General features: G+C 43.4%; 1 protein-coding gene across 5 annotated transcripts in view; it reads left to right on the forward strand.

Moving 5' to 3' along the window:
* PIKFYVE (phosphoinositide kinase, FYVE-type zinc finger containing) overlaps positions 1-18523 on the forward strand; it is a 99338-nt gene extending 80815 nt beyond the window's left edge. For 4 of the 5 annotated variants that reach the window (XM_074968028.1, XM_074968031.1, XM_074968029.1 and 1 more), the window contains 11 exons: positions 349-444; positions 873-956; positions 2232-2323; positions 3223-3387; positions 4716-4775; positions 5312-5488; positions 6017-6120; positions 6418-6546; positions 7957-8218; positions 13430-13504; positions 14469-18523. In XM_074968028.1, coding sequence (XP_074824129.1) covers positions 349-444; positions 873-956; positions 2232-2323; positions 3223-3387; positions 4716-4775; positions 5312-5488; positions 6017-6120; positions 6418-6546; positions 7957-8218; positions 13430-13504; positions 14469-14584 — 1360 coding nt within the window. In that variant the 3' untranslated portion in view covers positions 14585-18523. The remainder of the gene's footprint in view (positions 1-348; positions 445-872; positions 957-2231; positions 2324-3222; positions 3388-4715; positions 4776-5311; positions 5489-6016; positions 6121-6417; positions 6547-7956; positions 8219-13429; positions 13505-14468) is intronic. The other variant, XM_074968030.1, reaches the window with a different exon arrangement.
* The last annotated feature ends 7309 nt before the right edge of the window (positions 18524-25832 follow it).

A 25832-nucleotide genomic window follows, 5' to 3' on the forward strand; every position in this document is an offset into this window, starting at 1 on the left:
AAACATCACTGGATTAAAAGTGTGTTCATAACGTCCAACAGTATATTGCTTGCCTAAAGCAAGCCCTGTTTTCTCTAACATGTTAATCTTTCTACTCTCCACCACCACCTATAATACATAATGGAATTTTAAATTACTTTAGCCTGTGGCTAAAGCGCCATCTACAAATATTTGTGATGGGAGAAGCCAGTACCTTTACAAGTCCATATGAGGCGTTCAAGTCACAGAATCACTTGTCTGGGGTGTATTTGGTGAAATTTGAACTTTCACCAAAAACTCCACCTGTTGCTCCTTCACTTGTCCAGAGCTGCTAACATAAAAAAATAATCTATTCTGGTTTTTATACAGTGACCCAGATAAGCACTACCTAATGTATGAACATGAACGGGTACCCATTGCAGTCTGTGAAAAGGAACCAAGCTCCATCATAGCTTTTGCGCTCAGGTATTTAAACTGATTCACTTTTCACTGGGTTTATCCCAAAAGTCTAAGAAATCTTCAGTGGCCTTTCTGTTCAAGGAACATGTATAAACCCCTTGCAGCCACTACTTCTATAAATGTGAGACTTTCTTCTAACCCCGTATGAGAGCTCCTTGCGAAACTGAAGTGACAGCCCTTCTACATGGGGAAATTAGACTGTCTGCAGCTCTCTGAAAAATCTTATTTAGATAAAATAACTAGAGTTCAGAGCTAGTTGTTACAGAACAAAGTAAAATAGTCTCTCAAGGACCTTGTGTGGGGTTTGTTTTTAGCTAACAGGTAGGTATCCTATCTCCAGGGGATTGCTCTCCACTTGCTGCTGCCTCTGAATTAAAACAAATGGATTGGTATTGTAGGAATTGTAACATAAGCTGTTAATCTTTCCCTTTCAGTTGCAAGGAATACAGAAATGCCTTAGATGAGTTATCCAAAGCATCTCTGAAGAGCAGTTCTGAAGAAGGGCTTCCACCAAACAGGTGACCAACTGGGTCATAACAGGCTTGACAATGTTCTAGAGCAGGGGTGGGCAAACTGCAGCTCACGGGCCGCATCTGGCCCGCCAGCCGTTTTAATCCGGCCCTCGCACTCCTGCTGGGGATCGGGGTCTGGGGCTTGCCTATTCCGGCGCTCCAGCTGGAGAGCAGGGTCGGCGGCCGCTCTGTAAAGCTCCCAGAAGCAGCAGCATATCCGCCTCCGGCTCCTACGCCTAGGGGCAGCCAGGGGGCTCCACTCTGCACGTTTCTCCTGCTCCAAGTGCCGCCCCCACAGCTCCCATTGGCTGGGAACCACGACTAATGGGAGCTGTAGGGGCAGTGCCTGCGGAGAGGGCAGCGCGCAGCAGAGCTGCTTGGCAGCGCCATCGTGTAGGAGCCAGAGGGGGGACATTTTTGCTGCTTCCAGAAACCGCTTGAGGTAGTCACAGCCCGGAGCCTGCACCCCAAACCCCTCATCCCCAACCCCACCCCAGAGCCTGCACCTCCAGCCGGAGCCCTCAACCCCTCCTGCACCCCAACCCCAATTTCGTGAGCATTTATGGTCCACCATACAATTTCCACACACAGATGTGGCCCTTGGGCCAAAAAGTTTGCCCACCCCTGTTCTAGAGAGAGCAGAGTGTGGTCATGGGGGGTGGAGGGGAGCCAAAATCATAGCTGGGGGCCCCTCCAATGTGTTCTTATGGAACTGCCAAGTACTTCAATTTTCTGACAGCATCCAGTGTCCAGATGGTGTCGTCCCCAGTTTCAATATAATTAGCTGTCTTATAACAGTAACTCAGGTCCCATCTGACTTTGGGCCCTTGTACTGTACCCTCCTAACCAGCTTCTCCCCTGAGTTACATATACACTAGGGTGCAGTGATTGGGTTGCTCCCAATCCTGGAGCTGTGCTATTTGGCACAATCTGTTATTGAAGAGGCCCGTAGTCCTGTTCACTCAGCTTGGTGACTTAAAGAAACAGTTTTTGCACTCAGGCAAGTGGGCCTTCCCCACTGAGATAAGGGTGGGTGATCTCTTTCCTGGATAGATGAGGTAGAGGAGTCATTTTGGAAGGAAGCCTGGAAGTCCACGAGGGGTTGAATGTCTCCCCACAATAGGACTCTTTTACATCCTCTTCCCCATATAGATTTACTTTATCCCCAATTTTAAATGAATGAAAGAGTTAATCTAGTGCCCGGGTGAAGAATTAGTTTATCTGGTTCACATGGAAAACTTACTATGGTTATAAATAATTCAGAATGTCTTTCCCTTTCAGTATGTTGGACAACAAACCGAAGAGCAGCAGCCCAGTCCGATTGCCTGAGACTAATGTGGGACAGGCAAACCGCACAGCCGAAGCAGAACAGCGTAAGGTTGTTTTAGAGAAATAGTATCCACATCACAGGCCAGCTTCGATTTTAATTACTGAGATCAAATAAGCTTAAGTATAGGTTTTGATGGAAACTAACTTAAAAAAGGGAAAATACAACTTGAAACGAAATCCAGTTTGTTCTAAGTTGGGTATAGTAAATTCAGTTTTTGAACTGCTGATATTGGCTTGAAAATCAAAGTCTCACACTGGTGTTTTTCTCCTGGTACTCTTCTCTTGTAGTAACAGAGATGACCTCAGTCCTCCTTTTTTTGTGTAGCAGACTTAAGTATTCTTATGTGGGCTTTTGTGCCCCATATAGAACCTGGACTCCAGTTGTGTTCTTAGTACTGTCTTATGGTTTTGGTGGTGGGTTTTTTTTTTTTTTTTAAAGATGCTGGTTAAAAATATTTTGAAATTTGGGGAGGAGGGGAAGTTGTAAAATGCCATGAGTACTTCTCAGTAGAAAAGTTTCCAAGATGCCAATGATTCTTACAATCAGGAAGGTTCTTGGTTTTGTTTTGTTTTTTTAAGATGTGTGAGCATGGGAACATTGCCTGTGTTAGGCTTTCTTCAGCTTGTCTTCTCCTCCCCCCCCCCCCCCTTTTTTTTTAGAAGGATTAGCACTTTAGCACTCCAATGTAACAATTAAGCAGTCAGCTCAGTTTGACGTGTGCAGTTTCTCTAATGACTTCTGAAGTATTAAGGTGTAGCATTCTGTAACACTAGGTCAACTAACCTGTTACTTTAAATTGGTTGGAGGATCGGAAATAGGTTACTGGGCTTTTTCCCTACTACTGGAAAAGTCACTTGAGAATATTTCTGTGATAAAAGCTTCTGGGTTGTAGTGACTATAGAAACAATGGTTCCCACTCTTTCCTTTGCTCACTCACTTTAGCAAAAAAAGTTTCTGGAGTTCTATCCTTCTTCCGTGGCACAGGAGGGAAGAGCCCTGATCTGTCTGCCCAGAAGAAAGAGACCTTACGTGGTGCAGATAGTGCCTACTACCAGGTTGGACAGATGGGCAAGGAGGGTCCGGAGAGCCAAGGAGCAGAGACTCAAGGTATGCTCTCTCATCAGTTACATCTTTCAGCTAGGACTGTTGCATCTCCCAACATCTAGTCTATTTAAACAAACAGACAAAAAACCCAAACCCACTCCAGATGGAATTTTCAAAGAAAAGTAAGTGTTAGGTGCCCAAATCTCATTGAAATTCAATGGACTCCTCTTGAAAATCCCAGCTTCCCTCTTTACTAGACAAGGGACCTTTTTTAAGGCTCCAGGCCTATAGTATCAAGAACAATACATCTTTGGTTTCAGGGTCTTCCAAATTCCTTCAAGTTGGGTGGGTGTAGTGTGAACCAGTGGGCTTCAGTCCATCTCTCAGCTTTACTTCCTGGTCTGCTGTATCACTTCAGTTCATGGAGTAGCAGAAAACAGAAGGAAGGGGGTGGGGGAAACTGCGTTCACATAGGCTAAAAAGCTTAGTGCTGTCGTCATGCTTCTGTAGTATGAGCGGTAGCATCACTCGAAACACTCTCTCACAGAGCTGTTATATTGGGAAGCTTGGCCTGGAGGGACTAGAGCAGGTATCGGCAACCTTTGGCACGCAGCCCATCAGGGAAATCCGCTGGCAGGCCAGGACAGTTTGTTACCTGCAGCGTCCGCCGTTTCGGCTGATCGCAGCTCCCATTGGCTGTGGTTCGCCGTTCCGGGCCAATGGGGGCTGCAGGAAGTGTCAGACAGCATATCCCTCGGCCCACACCGCTTCCCGCAGCCAACCGCGGCCAGTGGGAGCTGCAATTGGCCAAACCTGCGGACACTCAGGTAAACAAACTGTCCCAGCTCACTCACCAGCAGATTGCCCTGACGGGCCGCGTGCCAAAAGTTGCCAATCCCTGGACTAGAGTAAGACAATTGCTCCCCAGACGGTTTCTAAGAAATTAGTTATATGAATCTTTCACTTCAGGGTTATCCATCAGCAAGTTTAATGAACAATGCGTTTTTCTTTAGTATCTACCTACAATCTGTTTTGAGGACTCTTCCAGTGACCATCAATTTTTATAGTGCTCCGAGTCTGAATCTTATTTCTAACTTTTTGTAATTTGAAGCCCGATTTGACCTTGAATAGTGGAAATGAGGCTAATTCAGTTAGTGAAATAAATGATTTGTGTAAGATTTGTGACTCTTTAACTGTTCATGCAGTATCTAATCATCTTCTCAAGGGGTGCTTTAGAACTACTGCTGCTAATAAAAATAAACATTTTGGCAAACCCCAAAGATCTTCTTTTAATGTGAATTCTATTCAGTGCTAAGCATACCTTGTTATAGAACTTGGCTTATGGTGCTAAACATACATGCCTGACTTAATCTTCCCCTTGCCATTTTCAGATGAAGCAGATGGAGGAGATGCACAAAAGAAACAGCTAGCAAATCCCCATGTGGAACTTCGTGAGTAGGAAATAATTTGGGGCTCTTAATTAAGAATCACATGGTGGCATACTGCCCTCTTCACAAACACAGAACTACCTCCCTAATAAAACTTGGAGTTGATGAGTTGACAGTTCATCTTGGGCAGGAAAATGTCAGATTGCAGAGCAATGGCATTCTTACTAACAAGTCCAGGTGTTCTGGAAGCAGTAGCAGAGGTGTTAATTACAAAAAACAGCCTACAAAGTCTAAATTTCCATCACACCTTGTTTTGAAGCACCATCAATTGGCATGTAACATGGGCTAATTTTGTGGGGGTATTAAAATAAAAACAGAAAACAACCTTTTCTTTTTTAATTACTACTTAGCCAGTTTTCTAAGCACTTAAAACATAGGGGTGGATAAGAGTAACTGTAACTTAAAAATAACTTTTGTAGTGAGGGCAAGGGATCTTAAAAGCTCCTGAAAAATATTACTGACTGGTCAACTCTCTTGGGAAAACAAGCCTTGCTTTTTCTAATTAACGAAGGACCTTCTCTCTCCATGTCTCTCTGCAGAGTTTTCAGATGCTAATGCCAAGTTCTATTGCCGGATTTATTATGCCGGGGAGTTCCATAAGATGCGTGATGTGATACTCGGGAGCCGTGAGGAGGACTTCATCCGCTCCCTGTCTCACTCTCTGCCCTGGCAGGCCCGTGGAGGCAAGTCAGGAGCTGTGTTCTATGTGACGGAAGGTAAAACTGGCTTGCTTATTTCTTCCCCTTTCATAGCAAAAAGCTTCTTAACCATTTCTTGTGGGAGGGGTGTTTTCTGTACCTTTAGTGCGGCACTTGGGGGGTTGGAGAACTAAACTGAAAACCCCAAGGCACAACTGGAGGACAGGCTTTCATAAAGCATACTCTTCAGCAGTGCTGAAAATAGCTGGCCAAGGAGGTTAAGTATAAAACTCCTACTTTCTCACAGCTTCAAGGGATGCCAGATTTTAATATAACTGAATGATTTACAGTTTTCTTTCAATCTTTTGGCTTTCACTGTAAGGCAAATCAGACTTTTTAAAAATTCCTTCAAATGAGCTAACATCTAGAACTGTAAAGCCTATGGACACAACTTTCTGCTGCTAACGTTTAAAGAGAAAATTACAGTTAATAAGGTACATGCTTGAAGTTAGATTCTTGAAGGATTTGGGGGTGTCTTTCTGGATATTTACAGTAAATGTTTTCCTACATCTGGAATTACATAGCCTTTCTCTAATGTTGAAACAGATGACAGATTCATTTTGAAGCAGATGCCCCGTCTGGAGGTCCAGTCCTTCCTTGACTTTGCCCCACACTACTTCACTTACATCACTAATGCTGTTCAACAAAAGGTAGAAGGCTTGTACAGGCTGGTTTTTGGAACTTGTCTTTTTATTTAAATAGTTGTTTTCAAGCCAGTAGTATTAAAATGAGGGGGACTAACAGATATAATGAGGAGTGAGGTATATATTGGCAGTCTGATAGAAAGGATGGTTTGTTTGTTTTTTTTTTAATTTTTAAAATGCAGAAATTTCACCAAGGCTTCAAAATCAAATGTATTGGGCTGAAAAATGAAAGTTCTGGCGCACAGGAAAGTAATGCTTTCTACCATAACTATTGGAATGTTATCCCTCTGTTCTCTCGATCAGAAACCAACAGCACTGGCCAAAATACTTGGAGTGTATCGGATTGGATACAAGAACTCTCAGAACAACACTGAGAAGAAGCTGGATCTGCTTGTCATGGAAAACCTTTTCTATGGCAGAAAAATGGCTCAGGTGAGGAATAAGTATGTGATATATCTTTCTCTTCCACAGTGCTTTTCCCAACACAGAGAGCAGGAATAGTGCTGACACTGACACTACTGGGGCATCTTCACCCTGAAGATGTTGACTCAGGCCTTGTCTACACTTATCGGGGGTGCGACACGTGGTAATCGATGCATCAGTGGTCGATTTAGCGGGTCTAGTGAAGACCCGCTAAATCAACTACAGGTCTCTCTCCTGTCTACTCCTGTGTTCCACCTGAATGAGAAGCACAAAGGGAGTTGATGGGAGAGTGTCTCGCATAGTGTGGACCCCGCGGTAAGTAGATCTCAGTTCGTCAACTTCAGCTACATTATTCACGTAGCTGAAGTTGCATAACTTAGATTGATATCCCCCCTGTAGTGTAGACAAGGCCTTTTATGTAAAGTGTCATCTTCGAATGGCTTTTGTTGCCATAGTTAAGATTACAGCCTTTTTTCCATTAGATGTCCTGTATTTGTCCTTGCATCTCTGGCTATCCACGGTGGCTTGCCCTGAACTACAGGGTTTACACTGGAGACTAAGAATTTTTTTGAATGTTAGAAGAAAATTAGCCAAAATCACACACACACCTTAAAATTTGACTTCATCTTTTTAGCTCAAAAAGGCTTATTGCTGACCCTCTATCCTTTCCAGGTGATTAAATCTTGACCCTATGCCTAAATTACTATTTGAAGAAATGTGTTGGTGGTTTAAGCATATTATAGTGCCTGCTGTATCTAATTGTAATGGTTTTAATGTATATGTGATCTGCTTGTCCTATGGTGGCTTGCTGTCTCAGAGACATTATATATTTGAGCTTAACTTCTTGCTAGACTGGTGGAGCACAGCTGTGTGGTAGCTGAAGGGACCAGGTTTCTAGGCCAGATCAACAGGTTTGTGTGGCCTGTCTTGTAATGTGTTTGCAGCAACCACAAGTGGATACAATTCTACAATTAATCCTCTTACCTTCCCAGCCACACCATGGCCTGTTTTCATGTAAGATTCACTCTCTCCCGAATGTCTTCTCCTTACGACTGACCTGTGGGGTTCCCAGTAGGCAGAATGCAAACACCAAAAAGTGGCAGCATCAGCTTTCTTTTATATTCAGCAGTTTTAGAAGAAAATATCACATCAGGTCACCTTTTAAAGTCCAAATCATCATATAATCAAAGCTGTAAGCAGTGTGCTGACATCTTCATCAAGGTCCATTGATTAGTTACCACTCAATCCCATATACACAACTTGGGAGTAATTGATTTGAGAGTGAGATATTTGACATTCCATGATCTTGTAGTAAAACCATTTGGAGTCTTTGAGACACTGGTCTCTCTGACAGAGTGGAAAGTGGGTGAAACAGATTTTCTTCCAATGAAATGAAGTACTCTTGTCCTCCCCTGCCAGGTGTTTGACCTGAAGGGCTCCCTGCGGAACAGAAATGTGAAAACAGACACCGGGAAGGAAAGTTGCGATGTTGTCCTGCTCGATGAAAATCTCTTGAAGATGGTACGGGACAACCCTCTGTATATCCGCTCCCACTGCAAGGCTGTGCTGAGGGCTTCCATCCACAGCGATTCCCACTTTCTTTCCAGCCACCTCATCATTGACTATTCCCTGCTGGTTGGCCGCGACGATACTAGCAATCAGCTGGTGGTTGGGATCATTGGTATGTAACCTTTGCTCTTGCTCTTTCAAGTACTTAACTTTAATTTCATGGACTGTGTTTCTCATCACCACAGTACCATATCTGTGGTTATTCATGACTTCTGCTTCTTCCTTTGAATTAAGCTGTGTATTGGGGGTGAGGCAGTTCACAGTGAACCTTTCTGAAGCCTCCCTTGGAGTCAGAACCATATCTGTGTCTAATATATTTTGAAGAATTAGGTGGATGAATGACCCCATGCAAACATTCACTGGATCCACCCAACTCAACAAAGTCACATGTCATGAGCACTTGCCTTTCACCTTGCTGAAGTAAGATCACGCTGACTGTGAAAGCTTAAGGATTTCTCACTCCTTTCTTTCTGGCCTGCCTGTTGGCTCGTATCCCTAGCTGTGCAAATGCTCACATGCATGCTGAGCACTTTTTGCAGTCATTTTAAAGGAAAGTCAAGTTGGTATATAATGTGCATGCCTTGGAGTCCAAGTCCATGTTAAAATAGAGAGTGGATTATTTATGCTACCTTACATACTTCTCCTCACTGCCTTTCCTGTCTAAGCTGAATGGCAATGTAAGTCAGTTTACTTACAGAGAGGAGCCAAGAAAAAATGTATAGATTGATTTGATTTTTTTTTTTTTTTTTAAGACTAGAAGGGACCTTGTGGTCATCTAGGCTGACTTCCTGCATTGTACAGGCTGTAGAATTTCACCTCGTTGTTCCTGTATCACACCTAATAACTTGCGGTTGAACTAGAACACTCCTTAGACAGCCCATCTTGAATAAAAGACTTTTGGCTGGTGAATTCACCACATCCCCTAGTAAATTGTTCCATATTTCAAACCCCTGAGGGGAAAATAGGTTTTCAAAATAAAGATGCCAGCTCATCCCAAAGGACGTTTTCAAACTGAGGTCTCTTAAGATTGGAGCTAGGGAATTCTCTGTGCTTCCTATTGAGCTATCAGAATGGCTTTCAGCGTTTAAGAGTTGAAAGAACTGTAAATGTCATGGAGGGAGCAATCTCTTGCATTGGCCTGGGAAGGATTTAGATGGCCTAGTTGGTCTCCATAACTGTTGTCAAGGAATTTTACTTTCAAAAAGTTTTTGTTTTTAATTAAAGTTTGAAATTGCACAAACCTATGAGTTTTGGGAGAGCAAAGGGGAAAAAACCCTACCAATACTGGGATGTTTCTTAATTTATACAGTAACTCCTCACTTAACGTCGTCCTGGTTAACATTGTTACGTTGCTGATCAGTTAGAGAACATACTCGTTTAAAATTGTACAGTGCTCCCTTATAATGTTGTTTGGAAGCCACCTGCTTTGCCGACTGCTTGCAGGAGGAGCAGCCCATTGGAGCTAGCTGGTGGGGGTTTGGAACCAGGGTGGACCGGCAGCCCCCCATCAGTTCCCCTAAGTTTCCTGTGGGGCAGCGGCCCGGCAGTTCAGCTGTCCCTCCCCCCACTGCCATGTGCTGCTCCTGCCCTCTGGCTTGGAGCTGCTCCCCGGAGCCTCCTGCTTGCTGTTCCCTGGGGGGGGGGCGGGGGAAGAAGAGCGGTGCTAATGTCAGGGTGTCCCCCTCCCCCCACTCCTGCCCCATGCTCCTGTACCTACATCTCCACAGAGCGGTGCAGGGGGGCGGGAACACGACAGGGCTCAGGATGAGGGAGCTTGCTGGCAGCAGCTGCTGTCTCAACTTGCCGATCTACTTAAAAAAGCAGTGTACTTAGAGTGGGGTCAGCGCTCTTAAAGGGGCAATGCGTGTCCGTCTGTCTCTCTCTCACGCACACTCACACGGTGTGTCTGTCTCTCTGTGTCATGCTGTCTCTCCTCCCTCCATTTGTGCTTCCTTGTAGAGTGTGAGGCTACATTAAGGACAATGTGTTAACCCTTGAGGGCTCAGCCGAGTGCTAGTTCATCATTTAGCAGCATATCCCACCCCCTGACTCCACTGTCTGAGCTAAGCTTCACAATTGTCATTGCTGTGTACAGTATTAAATTGTTTGTTTAAAACTTATACTGTATATATGTGTATATATAATTTCGCTGGAAACCGCACCCCCCCATGTTAATTTTTATGGGGAAATTGGATTTGCTTAACATCGTTTCACTTAAAGTAGCATTTGTCAGGAACATAACTACGGCGTTAAGCAAGGAGTTACTATATAATGAAAACAGCAAACATGGGGAAATAGTTTTACTTTGTGTAATGACACATCCACTCCCAGTCTCTATTCAAGCCTAAGTTAATTGTATCCAGTTTGCAAATTAATTCCAATTCAGCAGTCTCTCGTTAGAGTCTGTTTTTGAAGTCTTTCTGTTGTAATATTGCGACCTTTAGGTCAGAAATCGAGTGACCAGAGAGATTGAAGTGTTCTCCAACTGGTTTATGAATGTTATAATTCTTGACGTCTGATTTGTGTCCATTTATTCTTTTACATAGAGACTGTCCAGTTTGGCCAATGTACATGGCAGAGGGGCATTGCTGGCACATGATGGCATATATCACATTGGTAGATGTGCAGGTGAATGAGCCTCTGATAGTGTGGCTGATGTGATTAGGCCCTATGATGGTGTCCCCTGAATAGATATGTGGGCACAGTTGGCAACGGGCTTTGTTGCAAGGATAGGTTCCTGGGTTAGTGGTTCTGTTGTGTGGTGTGTGGTTGCTGGTGAGTATTTGCTTCAGGTTGGGGGCTGTCTGTAAGCAAGGACTGGCCTGTCTCCCAAGATTTGTGAGAGTGATGGGTCGTCCTTCTGGATAGGTTGTAGATCCTTGACGATGTGCTGGAGAGGTTTTAGTTGGGGGCTGAAGGTGATGGCTAGTGGCGTTCTGTTGTTATCTTTGCTGGGCCTGTCCTGGAGTAGGTTATTTCCCCACGTTTATTTCCCCCACCCCCCACTGCTCCTCAGACGTTCCTGTTAACTGCTGGAAATGGCCCACCTTGATTATCACTACAAAAGGTTTTCTCCCCCCCCCCCGCTCTCCTGCTGGTAATAGCTTATCTTAAGTGATCACTCTCCTTACAGTGTGTATGATAACACCCATTTTTTCATGTTGTGTGTATATAAATCTCCTCACTGTATTTTCCACTGAATGCATCCGATGAAGTGAGCTGTAGCTCACGAAAGCTTATGCTCAAATAAATTGGTTAGTCTCTAAGGTGCTATAAGTACTCCTTTTCTTTTTGCGAATACAGACTAACACGGCTGCTACTCTGAAGCATGAAATTGTAGCTCTCCCTCTAAACTAAAAGCGCTGATGAATATTTCACTATTTTGCATTTTCATTCCCACAGTCGCTTAAGCAGTGTCAGCCAACTTTCTAGGTAGTGAATTTCTTCATATGATGAGCTGCCTCTATGGTACCAAGAGCACTGTAAGCAAACTTAGTGGAAAAATAGGCATTTCGTCTATTTCTCTTGTCTGCTAACCGCAGGCTCTGTTATTTTCCTATGAATAACCACTACCTGCATTTGTTAGTTATTCGGGTAGCATTTTACATCAGATGATTGGGTGTTCTACCATGTACCCTGAAACAGATGGTGATAGTACAAAATTGTAGGCATTATGGAAGGCTTATTTGCCTCTGCTGGATGATGATAATAGAATAATCATATCAGAGAAGTAAACATATGGATCTCTCAGACTACATGCCACGCTATTTCTCCATCACTTCCGCTGGTACCTGTCATACTAAGGTGACTCTGAGTACATTCAGATTAAAGATCTACAGAACTACGTCTGGTCTTAATGCAAAGCTTTAGATTGTATCATTTATTCTTTTGCTTACCAATGTCCATTTATGCAGACTGTGCTCTTAACTTTTCAAGTGAAAGTTGGTTGTAGTTCATCTATTTACATATATACACACACTCTCTCTAATATTATATTAAAAAAAATAATATTTTGGAAATCACTTCTGTTTTTAACCTGAATTCCTCAGGGAAACATGCCTTGAGTATTGCTGGATTGAGTTGAGAAGAGAAAAATCATTCAGTATTCCCTGAAGAACCGATGGGAATATTTTTTTATCCTCTTGCGTTCTATTCTTTGTGCTTACAAAGATGCCACTTTTATCCAAAAACAGGCTGTGTCAGTGTTCCCACTTGGTTCTGTTTTGATGTGTTAAATAAAAGGAGGCGAATTTATGCCTGGGGTCATTGCCATTTGAATTGCTCTACAATGGGCTGATGCTAAGGCCATCGTTGTTTGCATTTTGTTCAGTAAATACTCTTATGCTACCCTGCTTGTGCATAACTCGCCACAATGCGTGGGCTATTGACGGGATTTCAGTAAATATTGGAAAATATTTGATGTGCAGTGATGAAGAATCTGTAATCGGCAGGTCTTGGTGAAAGCAACAACATTCACTTAAAAATAACACCGTCCACAAACAATAACAAGCCTTGAATATAAGGCTGGGCAACTGCAGTGAATAAGTGCTAGGATAAAGACTAATTGATGTTGCTTCCAGGGACTCTGCACAATGTGTGGGAGAGCAGTAAGAGAAGCAGGATCACCTAATGAAGAATTTTTTTAAAAATGATGATGTTTTTCTCATAAGCCTGAGAAGCTGTATTGACTTTTTAGCTCACGTGCCAAGGAGAGCAACCTTTAGAAGCAACCTTGGGACTTTCCTGCCCAAGCTATGCTGTCCTCCTTTCCTTTTGTTCAGGGTCACTCTGGCATTCCCAGCCCTTCTTTCCATAAAGGAAAGCAGGGAGGTGCTCTGAGAGCAGCACCAGCTGCTGTTTGGGGGCAAAAGAGACTTTAATAAAGGGGAATAATACTAGCTTAAAATGAATGAGGTTGCTAGATCTTAAGCCACCGCAAGGCACCCTTGATCATCAACCACCTTATGAACTGTAGGACCAATGTGGGGCAGCTCCTTGCACATGTAGGGTTGGGGTCAGCTGGATGAAGGAAAGTTTATAACTAGGTGCTTGGAATGCTCACTAGTGTGAGTCAAGGCAAGGCCTATCTGAGCAATATCTTTGTGAATATAGTGAAGAGCTGGTGTGTTCTCATTGCTACTGAGCGATTTTCCCCTGCTAGTGAGAGAGACAGCTGGCTAAGAATGTGAAATTGTTACGTTGGCAACAAATGCTTGCAGCTTGAGTTTCTTTGCCATATACCAGGAAATGTGTTTCTAATTACCCAGGAATATCTGTATTTGGAATATGAACTTCCTGACACATCTTTCTGTACCTGTAACAGATTACATTCGCACCTTTACCTGGGACAAAAAGCTTGAAATGGTGGTGAAGTCAACGGGCATCCTGGGAGGACAAGGTGAGTCCAAGACACACCCAGTATTATTTCTGATAACCCACTCTATCAGCACTGCTATTGACAGACTTCAGGCAGTGCTATTTTCTCCCCCCTGCACCCCCACCACACTTTCTCTCGTACAAATTTATTGTTTCAACTCTTTCCTCTTCTCCCTTATTCCCAAGGTTGTGCACAGTGTAAGAGTCTTGTGTTCTCATAATGCAGCTGCATGGGTGATACTGTTAATTGGCATATTACTTTTTGTAGGGCAGGGTCACCTAGGTATCTTGCTGCTCTACCGTCTTAGAATAACGGTATCTCTGTATTGTTGGCTTATTTGCAGGGGTAACTAATCTTTTAAAAGCAGATTCAGAAATGCCTGTTTCTTGGTTTTGGGGAATGAAATCTCTTCTGTGAAAACTCCCCGCACCTTGTGTGTGCTCAGAAGATCTGATTCCTCTCCTTTGCCTGTGTCCCTTCCTCCGGGATATCACAGCCTCTTTATAACCACTGCCTTCCCAAATCATGCTGAAGTGGCTCAAACTACTCACTGTGATGTCAAAGTTCCCCACAGAACAAGTGCTTGACTATATGACTTTCTAGTATCATTTGCACTGTGCCAGTTGTGGGGAGCTCAAAAGGGAAATGCTTACAAATGAGCTGTCAGCAGCTCAAGAGGAAGAATTGTCTTGTGGCTGAGGCACTTGACTGGGACGCTGGAGTCTGTGTTCAGTTCTCAGCTCTGCCCTGGCTGTGTTGGACAAGTCACTTCACTTCTGCCTCAGAGCCCATCTGTAAAATGGGTCTACTGCTTCCTTTGTCTTGTTTGCTGAGAGACTCTTGCGCTGTGTGTGTGCAGCATTCCATGCTATGGAGCCTCAATCTCAGTTACAGGCTCTAAGCACTACAGTAATACAAACCTGATTTTTCCTGTGTGATCTCTGGTCCATCTCAAACTGTGGCATTATTGTCTTTTAAACTCTAGGTAAAATGCCAACTGTGGTCTCTCCAGAACTGTACCGGAGCAGGTTTTGTGAAGCAATGGACAAGTATTTCCTGATGGTGCCGGATCATTGGACAGGGCTGGGTCTGAATTGCTGAGCTAAAGCACATGTTGTGATGGGCGGGGAAGCACAGTGAAGGAAAAAATTCCCTGATAGAAGAGGACACACACACCCTGGACTTTATATTGCCATTCCAGCTCCTCAGCAGTAGGCAAAAGGATTGCAAACCTGCGTCTGTCTGCACAGGCCACATGCATCTGAAGTGTAAAATCTGCATCTTACCTGCACTTCAGTTTCTGACATGAGGATTACAGATAAGGCTGGCAGATACAAGCTATTGCAGGGATCAGAGTTGGAACCTATTACTGAAGAAGATTGAGAATGGGGTGATTTATTAGCTCAGCCCCAAGAAAGAGGACCGTATCCAATACAGATTTTTGTACACTGTCCCACATATCAGAGCACTGAAACCAGGTGCTGGCCGGTTTATGATGGATCACTTTGCAGAGAAGTAGGTGAGCTCTGCAAGTATTACACAACTTGTATGGTGGCTAATGTGAGTTTGAATTTATAGAGTTGATGAGTGTGATTGGCATCAGTGTCTAGTGTGATCGTGCAAGGGACATAGAAAGCTTTGAAATAAGCACCCTGTTCATGGAAAATCTAAGTCAATCCATATCCACAACATTCATTACTGCTGCAGTGGTCTGAAGCAGACCTTGTAAGAATCAGAGTGAATAACTTGTCCTGTTATGCACTTTACAAGTTGTGTTCTTACAGGCTTCTGTAAACAATATTTGTGTGTGTTTTAGCCAGCTATGACGATTACATTGTCCTTTTATTTGTACTGATCTTTTATGCAGCTAAGTTCATTGCAGTAAAGTGCAATTTGCCCTGCATGTCATAATTTAGTTTTCAACAGCCTCACACAGAAATGGAACAGTCGAACACTGCAAAAACTGTAAACAAGAGGAACATAAACCAGACATTCCCAAAGCCCCAGAAGCAAACTTATTAAACTACAGATCTCTCTTATCCCTTTCAAGAGGGACTTCTGTGCAACACTGCCTTGTCTTGCATTATGAATCATGCTGCCTTAGTGGTAGCTTCCTTTTTAATGATACTAACGTCCTTTGAAGATAAATTCCAGTCATTTCATTTTGTTCCCGTACAACTTTGACTATCACATTCCTTCAGAGTAAAAAGTCTTGCCAGCACCATATTTTTCTTACATTCTTAAGACAAGATTCCACATCCAGACCTCAGTGACATTTTAATACATATAAACCAGATTGAAAACCCTTCTAAACAATATTTGCTTCTGCAGCATTGAAATGAATGTTCAGTTTTGTTGGTGCTCTGTGGAAACTGAATTAGTGGGTGTGTTTAGTATGATCTGCGGGGGTCTGTGGATTGCCACAACTTGAAAATAAGCACTTTTCATTTTTATTCATTTTACTTGTTTTTTTGTAGACATGACGAGTTTACTTATTTTAGCTTCAATATAATAAAGGCCAGTAAAAATGAGGGTATTGTATGTATGTTAGAGGCAAGTTCCATTATCCTTGGAACTTACTTTGTAGGACATAGGCAACAGCTAAAATTAAACGTGGCGTTGGAGACGGCACACGTATTCAGGACCATTATCTGCTGTCACTGATACTAGCTTCACTGCAGTAACTGAGTCTCAGCTGTGCATTTCCCTCCACCCAACATTTCTCTTTCTAGGGTAATGGTAATTCATCTACCCAAGCATAGGGGTTAGAGAGGGTGGATAAAGCAATTTCAGCAGTGGTCACCTGATCCAGATTGTTCCTATAAAAATGCAGCTTGGTGCTAAGCTACTGTGAAGTGACTCTGCTGTAGTGTTCATGTCCTGTCAAGCAAAAAACTCCATTAGATTCTTATATTTGGTTGACCCTACTGTAGAAAGAGGAAGGAGAGGAGTCTAACTTGGGTTTAAGCTGGAGAAGTCCCATTCCCTTTGTACAGCGTGGTTGTTCATGTTTCTGGATCTGCTAGTCATCTGAACTAGTTTGCAGTTACAGTGCACTCCAAGGATGGCTGAAAGCAACAATGCTGCATGTCTCCCTACATCAGAATCCCAGAAATCCGGTGAGTCAAACGCTGATGTCTGAGGTGCAGCTGTTGCATGTTCATGCAATTTCTTACCTCTAGTGTTCTAACTTACATCATGCTTACCTGGATATATCTGGCTTTCAGTGGGGTTGTGCTTTTTGCCCAGTTTGACAATTAAGTTAGCTTTATACAAGGTCAAGTGACTTACCAAGTATCATGGAATTACTGCTTTTAACTCAGCCATGTTTTCATTCCTATTGTATGTAGGTTTTTCTAGCTCTAGGAGGAAGCATTATTACACATCTTCCCCAAAAGAAAGAGCCCATGACACTGACTTGTATGGCTGCCCCCAGTCTATATTACAAGTTTGCACAAGTTTCACCTTTTATTTCGCTCTTCTCCAACTTACCCAGTAAAGCTAATTTATACACTCTTCTCTTACCCACGCTGAGCGCCCAATTGACACTATCAAGTGGATTTTCTCACTTGTGTTAACAGAGTAACAGATCAAATCTGAACATGGGTAACATTCAGGTTTCTGCTCTCTGCTATAGTCCTTACACTCCACAGCATCCTCATTCTGATACAAAGAATAGTTACTCTGTAGAGTGATGTATGGTTTTTGCCTATGCCTCTACTTAAGCTGCTGATTATTAGTATCTCTGCTAACTATGGTTCTGATGTAACATAGGGTCAGTACTCTGCAGTATTGGGATCCACAGACTGAGACCTTCAGCACTGCACAAAAAGAGACCGATGTAGAACTGCCTTTTTTTTAAAAGTGTGTACTTTGGGCAGCTGATTTGCAGTAGTACGATTTGAAACCTGAAAATGTCCCTTGAATTCCGGGCCAGATCCTCCGCAGGTACAAACTGGCATAGTTCTTCTGAAGTCAGTGGAGTTATGCCAATTGACATCAGCTCAGGATCTCTCCCGTGACATTAGTGGTAGCACTCAGGCAGTAAATTACTTGTCCTGGTCTGACCGAGGCTGATAACATATAGTGCTGGCCTTGGAAAATAAAGGGGCACCGATATGAACTATGATCTTGAAGGTTTTGCAGATTTGAAGTACTTGATGATCTTATTCAAATGGGGCAAAGTTCAAGAGGCAACACCTAGCTATATAGTGTGCAGCAGGAAGGAAGTGTCAGCGACAGGAATGGAATTGGCAGCTCCTTACAGGTGTTTTCTATTAGGATAAGAACGATCCTAGCATTTCACCTGCTACAAAACTGAGTTCCTCTAAAGGAAAGCAACAAGCAGTATTTGTGTGCACAAAAGACAGCATTTTGCATCTGAAAACTCCTCCTGTCAGGGCTAAAACTCGGCTGGTCAGATGCTGGTGTCTGACTGTAGCTGAGTCCCATCAGGGTCCCTGAAGTATCAGTGCAGGGGAATGTAACTCTCGCAGTATTATGGCTCTGTTTAGTGCAATGGTTTCTCTTAGTTCTGTAACACGGGTGTATGTACATAGAGTAAATCATCAACTACAATTGTAATCATGAAGCAGTACTTTCTCAGAGGCTGCATTAGCAGTTGTATAAATCTAGGCGTTCAGGCAAATGTGTTTAATCTTGTCTAATTCAAGACGTGACCACTCATTTTTGTGTTACAGTATCTGTATAGCACAACTTCTTTTAATTACTTGGGGCTGGATTCTGCCATCCTTATTCACAAGGAGTATTACCTTGCTATATAAGTAGCCCCATATGAGACCAATGGTGCTACGTGCATAGTAAGATGCTTCTCAGTGTGTCTAAAAGCATAGCAGAATGAGTCCCTTAATTACCAGAGATGAGACTAACCACATTCAAAAGCACTCAATGTACCATAATATGTATATATTTCTATTGTACCTTGGTTCCAGCTGTGTTTTATATGATTGACATGTTAAACTATTTAAAAGTAACTGCCTTGACTACTTGGAAAACTGAACTGTATGTAGATAGCAGTCCCAATAAAGTAATTGAAATATACTTACTACTCTTTACATTCTTTACATGCATTTGACAAGAATCTCATCAAATTATAGCCAGTAAACGTTGCGTGTGTACAGAGGCATTGGCATAATTTAGGCAAGATGGCTGAAAAACTCCACACACACACCCCCCCCGCCAATAATTGGGTTAATCCCTAATCTCGGGGTATGTCTGCACTGCAGTTTGGAGATGTAAATGCAACATGGGGGCCCACCAAGGACCCCGGGTACCTACTTGAGCGGCTGCCATATGTACTATCCAGGCTTCACTGCTCTTGAACTAGATTTGATCCAGTCAAAACTAGCTGGGGTCTGTCTACATGTGCTGTAATCACACCTCCCAGATGCAGTGTTGACATACCTTAAGAGGTAAAAAGTTTTCATGTTCCCTCTTGGTGAAAGGGGAGGAAAATAATGACAGCAGGCTGCTTGCTCAATGAGTTTAATTTTGAGTGAGCACAGTAGTTTTAATATCTAAATTAGAGCAAGGTTGTGTGTGGTCCTTTCACATGTGAGCACTCCCATTGGAGTGAATGGGCTTGATAATCTGGCCCTTAATGTGCTGCTATATTGGACAGCCAGGTTTAAGAAAGAACTAGACTCTCCCGATTTCGGACAGGTGATGATGCTGTCAGTAGGCAGAATCCATATCAGGAGAGTGAGCGTTGTATGCTGTCGCGACACTCTGAGTTGGCAAAAGTCATCTCTTGGTATCAGGCTAGTATTATGCAAGACTATTATCAGTCTAAGTAGTTTGAATTCTCTCTGGAGACTATCTTGCCCTTGCCAGGAGATGGACTTCGTGGATTTAGGGGGTCTCACCACCACAAGGGATCCTATGGTAGCTGAAGTATTGCACGTGAGATGGAACCAGTGAATAATAGTCCTTGCATAGCAGCTCGGTCTCAGTATCGAAAATAAAATGGCAGCTCACCTTGGTAAAATGTGTGGGTGGGAATGATCAAAACATGCTTAGATTTGTGTCAACAGAGCCCTCTCACTAGAGCTATTGTCTCTATATTTGCATTTTTACATAGCATAGAAGAGGGTCCTTTAAACACCTTTGCCTGATGGTGTCAACAGATCTCTCCTCCTTTGAAGTGAATGCACATATCTTACCTACCCACGTAGACGTTTTGCTTTTAGTGCATGTGCTGTGCTGGGTGATGCATCCATTTCCCATCCTGCTTTAAGACACTTACCTCTCTGGAGGGAGCTGCCGTCTTTAAAGACTTGGTGAGCAAATGCATGGAATAATCCCTTACCTGGGTTTGAGGCCTTGGGGCTGCTCTGACTGATGTAGTTGGTAGTTTCCAGAGCTCCTTGACATAGGATCTCAGGCCTGACGCCCCAGGTGATTTCTAAGAGGAAATAACACACACTCCTGTTTAAGGACCGATTTCCCTCCCCCCCCCCCCCGAATCGCATCTCCTAATTGATGCCTCATCATGTCATGCAGAACTTTGGGGCCGCCTCTCTTCCAACAGGAGGGCTGACATCTGGTCCATGTGCAGGATACAGACCATCCAGGTCCCAGCTCCTTAACACCCTCCATTTCAGATTGGGCTCTTGAGGGGAAACCCTCAATACAGCTACCTATTAGGGATGCCGTGTGTCTGGACAACCTTCATCTATTTAACCAGGTCAAAAGATTTACTTGTCAATAATCTGACCTTAGAGGTCTGGCTATAGGGATCCCTTTAATCTCTTCCAAAGCCAGTAACTCTGACTAGAGATGTGCATCCTTCTCCTTGGTCCCAAACAAATGATGTAACTAAGAGCTTTACCCCAACAGTTTAAAGATGCCCAAGATACTGGCATTGCAGTGGAAAGAATCAGTGCTACTCTGGCCAGCAAGTATCCAGTGGTTCTGGTTCATTTTTTTCCTTTTATGGACGTAGCTGAAGTATTTTTTCCTTGATGTTTTCTCTCACACTTTGCTTTCATTTGCTTTGAAAAGTTGTTGCATCTGAACATCTCTGTTTTAGGGGAGAGCGCTCAACTTGCTTAGACGTCTCTCTGACCTCCATAAGAATGAAGGGCTCCAGTTAATTGACAGAATGGCCGGAGGTTTTAAATGACTTGAACATTGAGCTGGCCAGTTTTTTGTTTCGTTTGTATTTTTATATTAAAATTCTGTTTCAAAGTCCATCAAAAACCTCTTTTTGTGTTTTACTAAGGGGTTCCTTCTTATTCCAAAAGCTTGTGTTGCCTTTTTGTGTATGGACTCTAATGTATTTCTCTACCAGGCACCCTGGTGAGATTATACACTGTGGAGTGGTTATATTTACCTTTTTTGGGGGGCGGGCGGGGGGGTCTATTCTCAGCTGGTTACTTAAGTATCTAAATGCCCTATTAGCCCTGCACATTGTAACTACAGAGAATAACTGGCTGCTGAAATAGAAACGCTTAATAGTGACCATTTAATGGTTCCCATTTATCCAGAAATATCTCAAAGTGCTTCACAGATTGTACCGCAATCACTTCTGCCTCAGCCTCTGGGAGTTGCAGCACAGCAGTCCTGCCACAGTAGCGAAACTGGATAGTGACCTAGTTTGTAGTGGAAATGCAGAATTGAACATCACAGGGGGAGCTTGGGTACATGAACACTTTGGTCAGGCAACATTCCCTGTTCTCCCCGAGAAGGACTACGTAAACTTTCATAACCCTGCCTCAGCACAGGGGGCTGGGCTAGACGACCTTTCCAGCCCTAAGTTTGTATGATAACCACCAAGGAGCCAGGACCTCCGCCTGTTGTTCTGGCATCACCAAGAATGCTGGAGGCAAGGATTGCTTGATGCTCCCAAGCGAAAAGTGGAGCCACTAACCTCTCCTGTCAGAGCTGGGAGCTGAAGAAGCAAAGGGCAAGGGTGTGTCTGTGTACAACACAACTGAACCTCCATCCCCAGTTGTGGTCTGACAGAGAAAACAGTAGCGTCTAAGGATATGTCTACAGTGCGATGTAAGCCCAGGATTAGTAGAACTCAAGTTAGAAGTCCATGGTTTTAACCTACGGCTTGAGCATCTACAATCATTAGCTCACATTAGGAATTGTTGAACCTGGGGCTGTCGTGTCTACATTGCACCAGGTGACTGAGTCCAACCATGCATATTCCAGACTTTCTAGCACCCTTCCCCCACCCCCACCCCCAAATGTGGCCACTCTAGCCCTTTGTTCATGGTGCAGTGTGGGGAAACTTGACTGTCCATCAGACTTGATTGTGTAGAGGACAAAGGAAGATGGCATGTGGGATACTTTTGGCAGACTCCCAGAGCAGGAGTCCGGTGGGGCTGTGTCTACACTGGGATGGGGACAGGGATGGCTGGATGGGGTGGGGTGGGGTGAGAAGCATCTAAGTTTGTAAGGACATTGAAAGTGTTAAGATGTTAAGATCAGCTTAGAATGCATTTTGCTTTTATTTCATTGGACCAAATCTGACTTGTTATGCTTTGACTTATAATCATTTAAAATCTATCTTTCATAGTTAATAAATTTGTTTATTCTACCTGAAGTAATGTGTTTGAAGTGTGTCAGAGACTCCACTTGGGATAACAAGCCTGGTACCTATCCATTTCTTTGTTAAATTGACGAACTCATATAAGCTTGCAGCATCCAGCAGGCATAACTGGACACTGCAAGATGATGGTTCGTAGGGTTGTGTCTGGGACCAGAGGTATTGGCTTGTGTCATTTGGTTGCACAATCCAAGGAGCAGCTTTCATGCCAGAGGCTGTGCGTGAATAGTCCAGGAGTGGGGGCTCTCACAGCAGAGCAGGGTAAGGCTGGCTCCCAGAGTCAAGGATTGGAGTGACCTAGCAGATCACTGGTCCGGATAAATAGGCTGACCAGATAGCAAGTGTCAAAAATCAGGACAGAGGGTGGGGGAGGGTAATAGGTGCCTATGTGAGAAAAAGACCCAAAAATCGGGACTGTCCCTATAAAATCGGGACATCTGGTCACCCTAAGATCACACCAGAGGGGCCAGGCCCATTGACAATTTGCAAGGCTGTAAATAAGGGTGTGCCCACTTTCTGTTTGGTATTAACATTAATGTTGACTGGAAGTCTCTGACTTTTCTATTGGAGAGCTGATACCCCACTTCTCTCTCCATATTTTTAATTTGAGACCATGCAAACCTACCACAGTTTGTTTGTACTTCTATATGTCAGAAAATTACAACCACATGGTAGATCAAAACAGGTGTTGGAAAATTGATGTTACTACTAGTCTGGCTGTATTGAAGACTGATATTTTATGACTTTGTTCCCAAGGCAGAAGGTAGGTATTGCAGACATTGAGAGCTAGTAGTTAAGCTTCTGGCACCTACAGAGGCGTCTCATTTGCAGTCCGCTTTGCATGCAAGTTGAAGAACACAGGCAGCAGTGACCTCCGCATGGAGAAGTCGTTATTCTTTGTGCTCATTCAGCAGCTCTGCAGAGGAGTTCATTTTATGCCAGATGGGTGCGAATGGTACGTTTGTACGCAATGTAGCTTGTGGCTCTAAATGAAATATAGATCTGGGCATCTTTGCAGGAGTTCTGCAAATATCCTTCTATTCAATTTCCCTGCGTCCACCTGTTTGCTTCCACTATCTCTGATGTACTTTGTTCCAATTTAAAATACTATGTGAAAGAAGAAAAAATTAGTTTTTATTCCAGAAGATGGGGCTATAATCCTGTATTCATTAGCACATTATTCATTAGGGTAGGACATCAGTTCACTAAAGGAATAAACCTTTAAATTCTTAGTAGGAATTTTCTTAAATTCTGTTAATTAGATTAGTAAGAAACCAGAAGGATTGAAGATTAGTGACTTCTGTTTAATCTAGTATATAATAATTCCCATCTCCTCCTCCTTCCTTAGGCCAAGAATGACTAATATGGCTGAAATTTAGTTGCTAGTTTTGGGTTGTTCTGGGGTTTTTTTTTAAGTAAAACAGTAAAATTTCTCCGTTTAAACAGTTCCCTAATTTGCTTTTTTTAACTCTGGCCCTGATCCTGAAAAGTTTTACAACACACACTTGACTTTAAACAGTGAAGTAATCCAAGGATTGGGACATCTGTTTGATTTTTTGTTCTTGATGGAGTACAGCATGCTGACCCCAAAAGGAAGCAGTACTGTACTTTATGTGATCAGCCCAGCTACTTTATTGACACTTCTTCAAGGGAACTGGTTTAGCACGATCATAACGAAAACCACATTATGCTGCGTATTCAGAACTGCAATTGCATACATTTGTATGCATGTGGCTAACTGACCAGTGGTTGCGCTGTAGAATAGGCAGGACATTGAGGACTCCTGTTGGTTTAATATGGAAGTCATCAAGAGTAGAAGCAAAAGATCAAACAAACTGCCTTCTCAATAATCAAGACAACTGGTTATTTGGCACAATGCCCTAAAATTAAGAGAATTCTACTATATTAGTGAAAAAGAAACCCCCAAACCAGTCAGGCTGTAGCACACAATGTATATGATAAAAATGTCTGCTAAAGTCACAATACTAGTTGGGGCCCTTTTAGGTTGTAGCCCTTTTACACCAGGATCAAATCTACCAGATCTTTAGACCAGCTTTGCCATGAAATGCCTGGCAAAATAGCTGGGATAAGCTGGGCCCTAGCTCACAGCTTGATGTATGCAATTCCAGAAGAAATGAGAAGCTAAAGATCTTGCATATCAGAAGAAAAGCCCTTTGCATTTGTGATAAATGAGAGGGGGGGATAGCTCCCTTTTGTGGACAGCCAGCCAGTTAGCTATAGAATCCCTCTTGGTAGCTGTTCTCTACTTGCTTTACCTGTAAAGGGTTTGAAAGTCTGACTGCATGCATAGGTAAAGGGAAGTGAGTGGGCACTTGACCAAAAGAGCCAATGGGAGAGCTAGAACTTTTACAAATTGGGAATAAACTTTCCTTTGTCTGTGTGTTGTGGTTCTCCAGGGAAGAGGGGAACAGGGCAGCGGTTATGTTGTGAGAAGCTGAAGGTCCGGTATGAAAATCATCAGAATCATACTAGAATTGCTTATTTGGAACCCAGATATGTAAGTATATGAGAAAATGTGTAGGAAGACGCGATTAGGTTTATTTTGTTATGGCTTGTGGATTCCTCTGTGCTAACCCCAGATGCTTTTGTTTCTTGTAGCCTTTAAGCTAAACCCCCAGAAAACTATTTTGGGTGCTCAATTTTTGGAATTGCTCTTTTAAAAATCTAGCTAGTCTGCGTTTTCAGATGTATTTTCTTTCTTTTCGTTTCTACTAAAATATACCTTTTTTTTTTTTAAGAACAGGATTTGGGTTTTTGTATCTTAAGAGGTTTGTGCACGTTTTTTAGTTAGCTGGTGGCAACAGCTGATTCTTGTTTTCCTTTTTTAGCTCTTCCCCGGAGGGGGTGTGAAAGGGCTTGAGGGTACCCCACAGGAAGGAATTCCAAAGTGCGCCTTCCTGGGTGCCAAGGGGTTTTGCATTTGGGTGGTGGAGGCATCTTCCCATCCAAGGTCAGAGAGAAGCTGTGACGTTGGCAGTTTAATACAAGTCTGGAGTGGCCAGTATTGCTTTTTAGAATCCTTGCGGGCCCCCACCTTCTGCTCTTGAAGTGCCAGAGTGGGGAATCAGCCTTGACAGCGTTAATTCTCCTAGAGGAGCAATGGAGAGTGGCGCCACAGGGAAGCCATATTTTGGTTCTGTTTGTGCAGCACCTAGCACAATGGGGGCTGGGTCTATGACTAGAACTCCTGGGTGTTATGGCAATCCCGGTAAAAGGCATTCTGTGTCTGAGTGGTGTGTGCCACGAAACTCTCTCGCAGAACAGATCTTTGGGAGAGGCCGCTGGTAGCTCACTACCCGCTTTGTCATTGATTGTTGATTGGCTTTCTGGGAGGAAGGACGGCTTTACTGATGGTTGGCAGGTGAGTCCTCTTCGCTTTTGGCTATAGGAGAAGGTTGCGTGGGAGTGCGGAAGTGCCACATAGCCATGTTTGGAAGGAAAACTTGTACTTTGAATTCAGATCCTGTGGTTAATCATATAGCCCTTACTGGAGTAGTCTCACTGAAGTCAGCTGGGCTGCTCAACGGAGGTTGGATGGTCTGGTAGTTTAAGGCACTGGACTGGGACTCAGGAGATATGGGTTCAATTCCTGACTTTGCTACAGACTCCCTGTGTGACCTTGGGTAAACCCTGTAGTCTTTCTCTCTTCCACCATCTGTAAAATGGGGATAATCCTTCCTTTGCCTCGTCTATTTAGGTTCATGCTCTTCAGGCCAGGGACTGTCTCTTACTCTGTGTGTGTGTGTGTGT

The sequence above is a fragment of the Natator depressus genome, chromosome 11, assembly GCF_965152275.1.
Source record: "Natator depressus isolate rNatDep1 chromosome 11, rNatDep2.hap1, whole genome shotgun sequence".
Classification (NCBI taxonomy): domain Eukaryota; kingdom Metazoa; phylum Chordata; order Testudines; family Cheloniidae; genus Natator; species Natator depressus.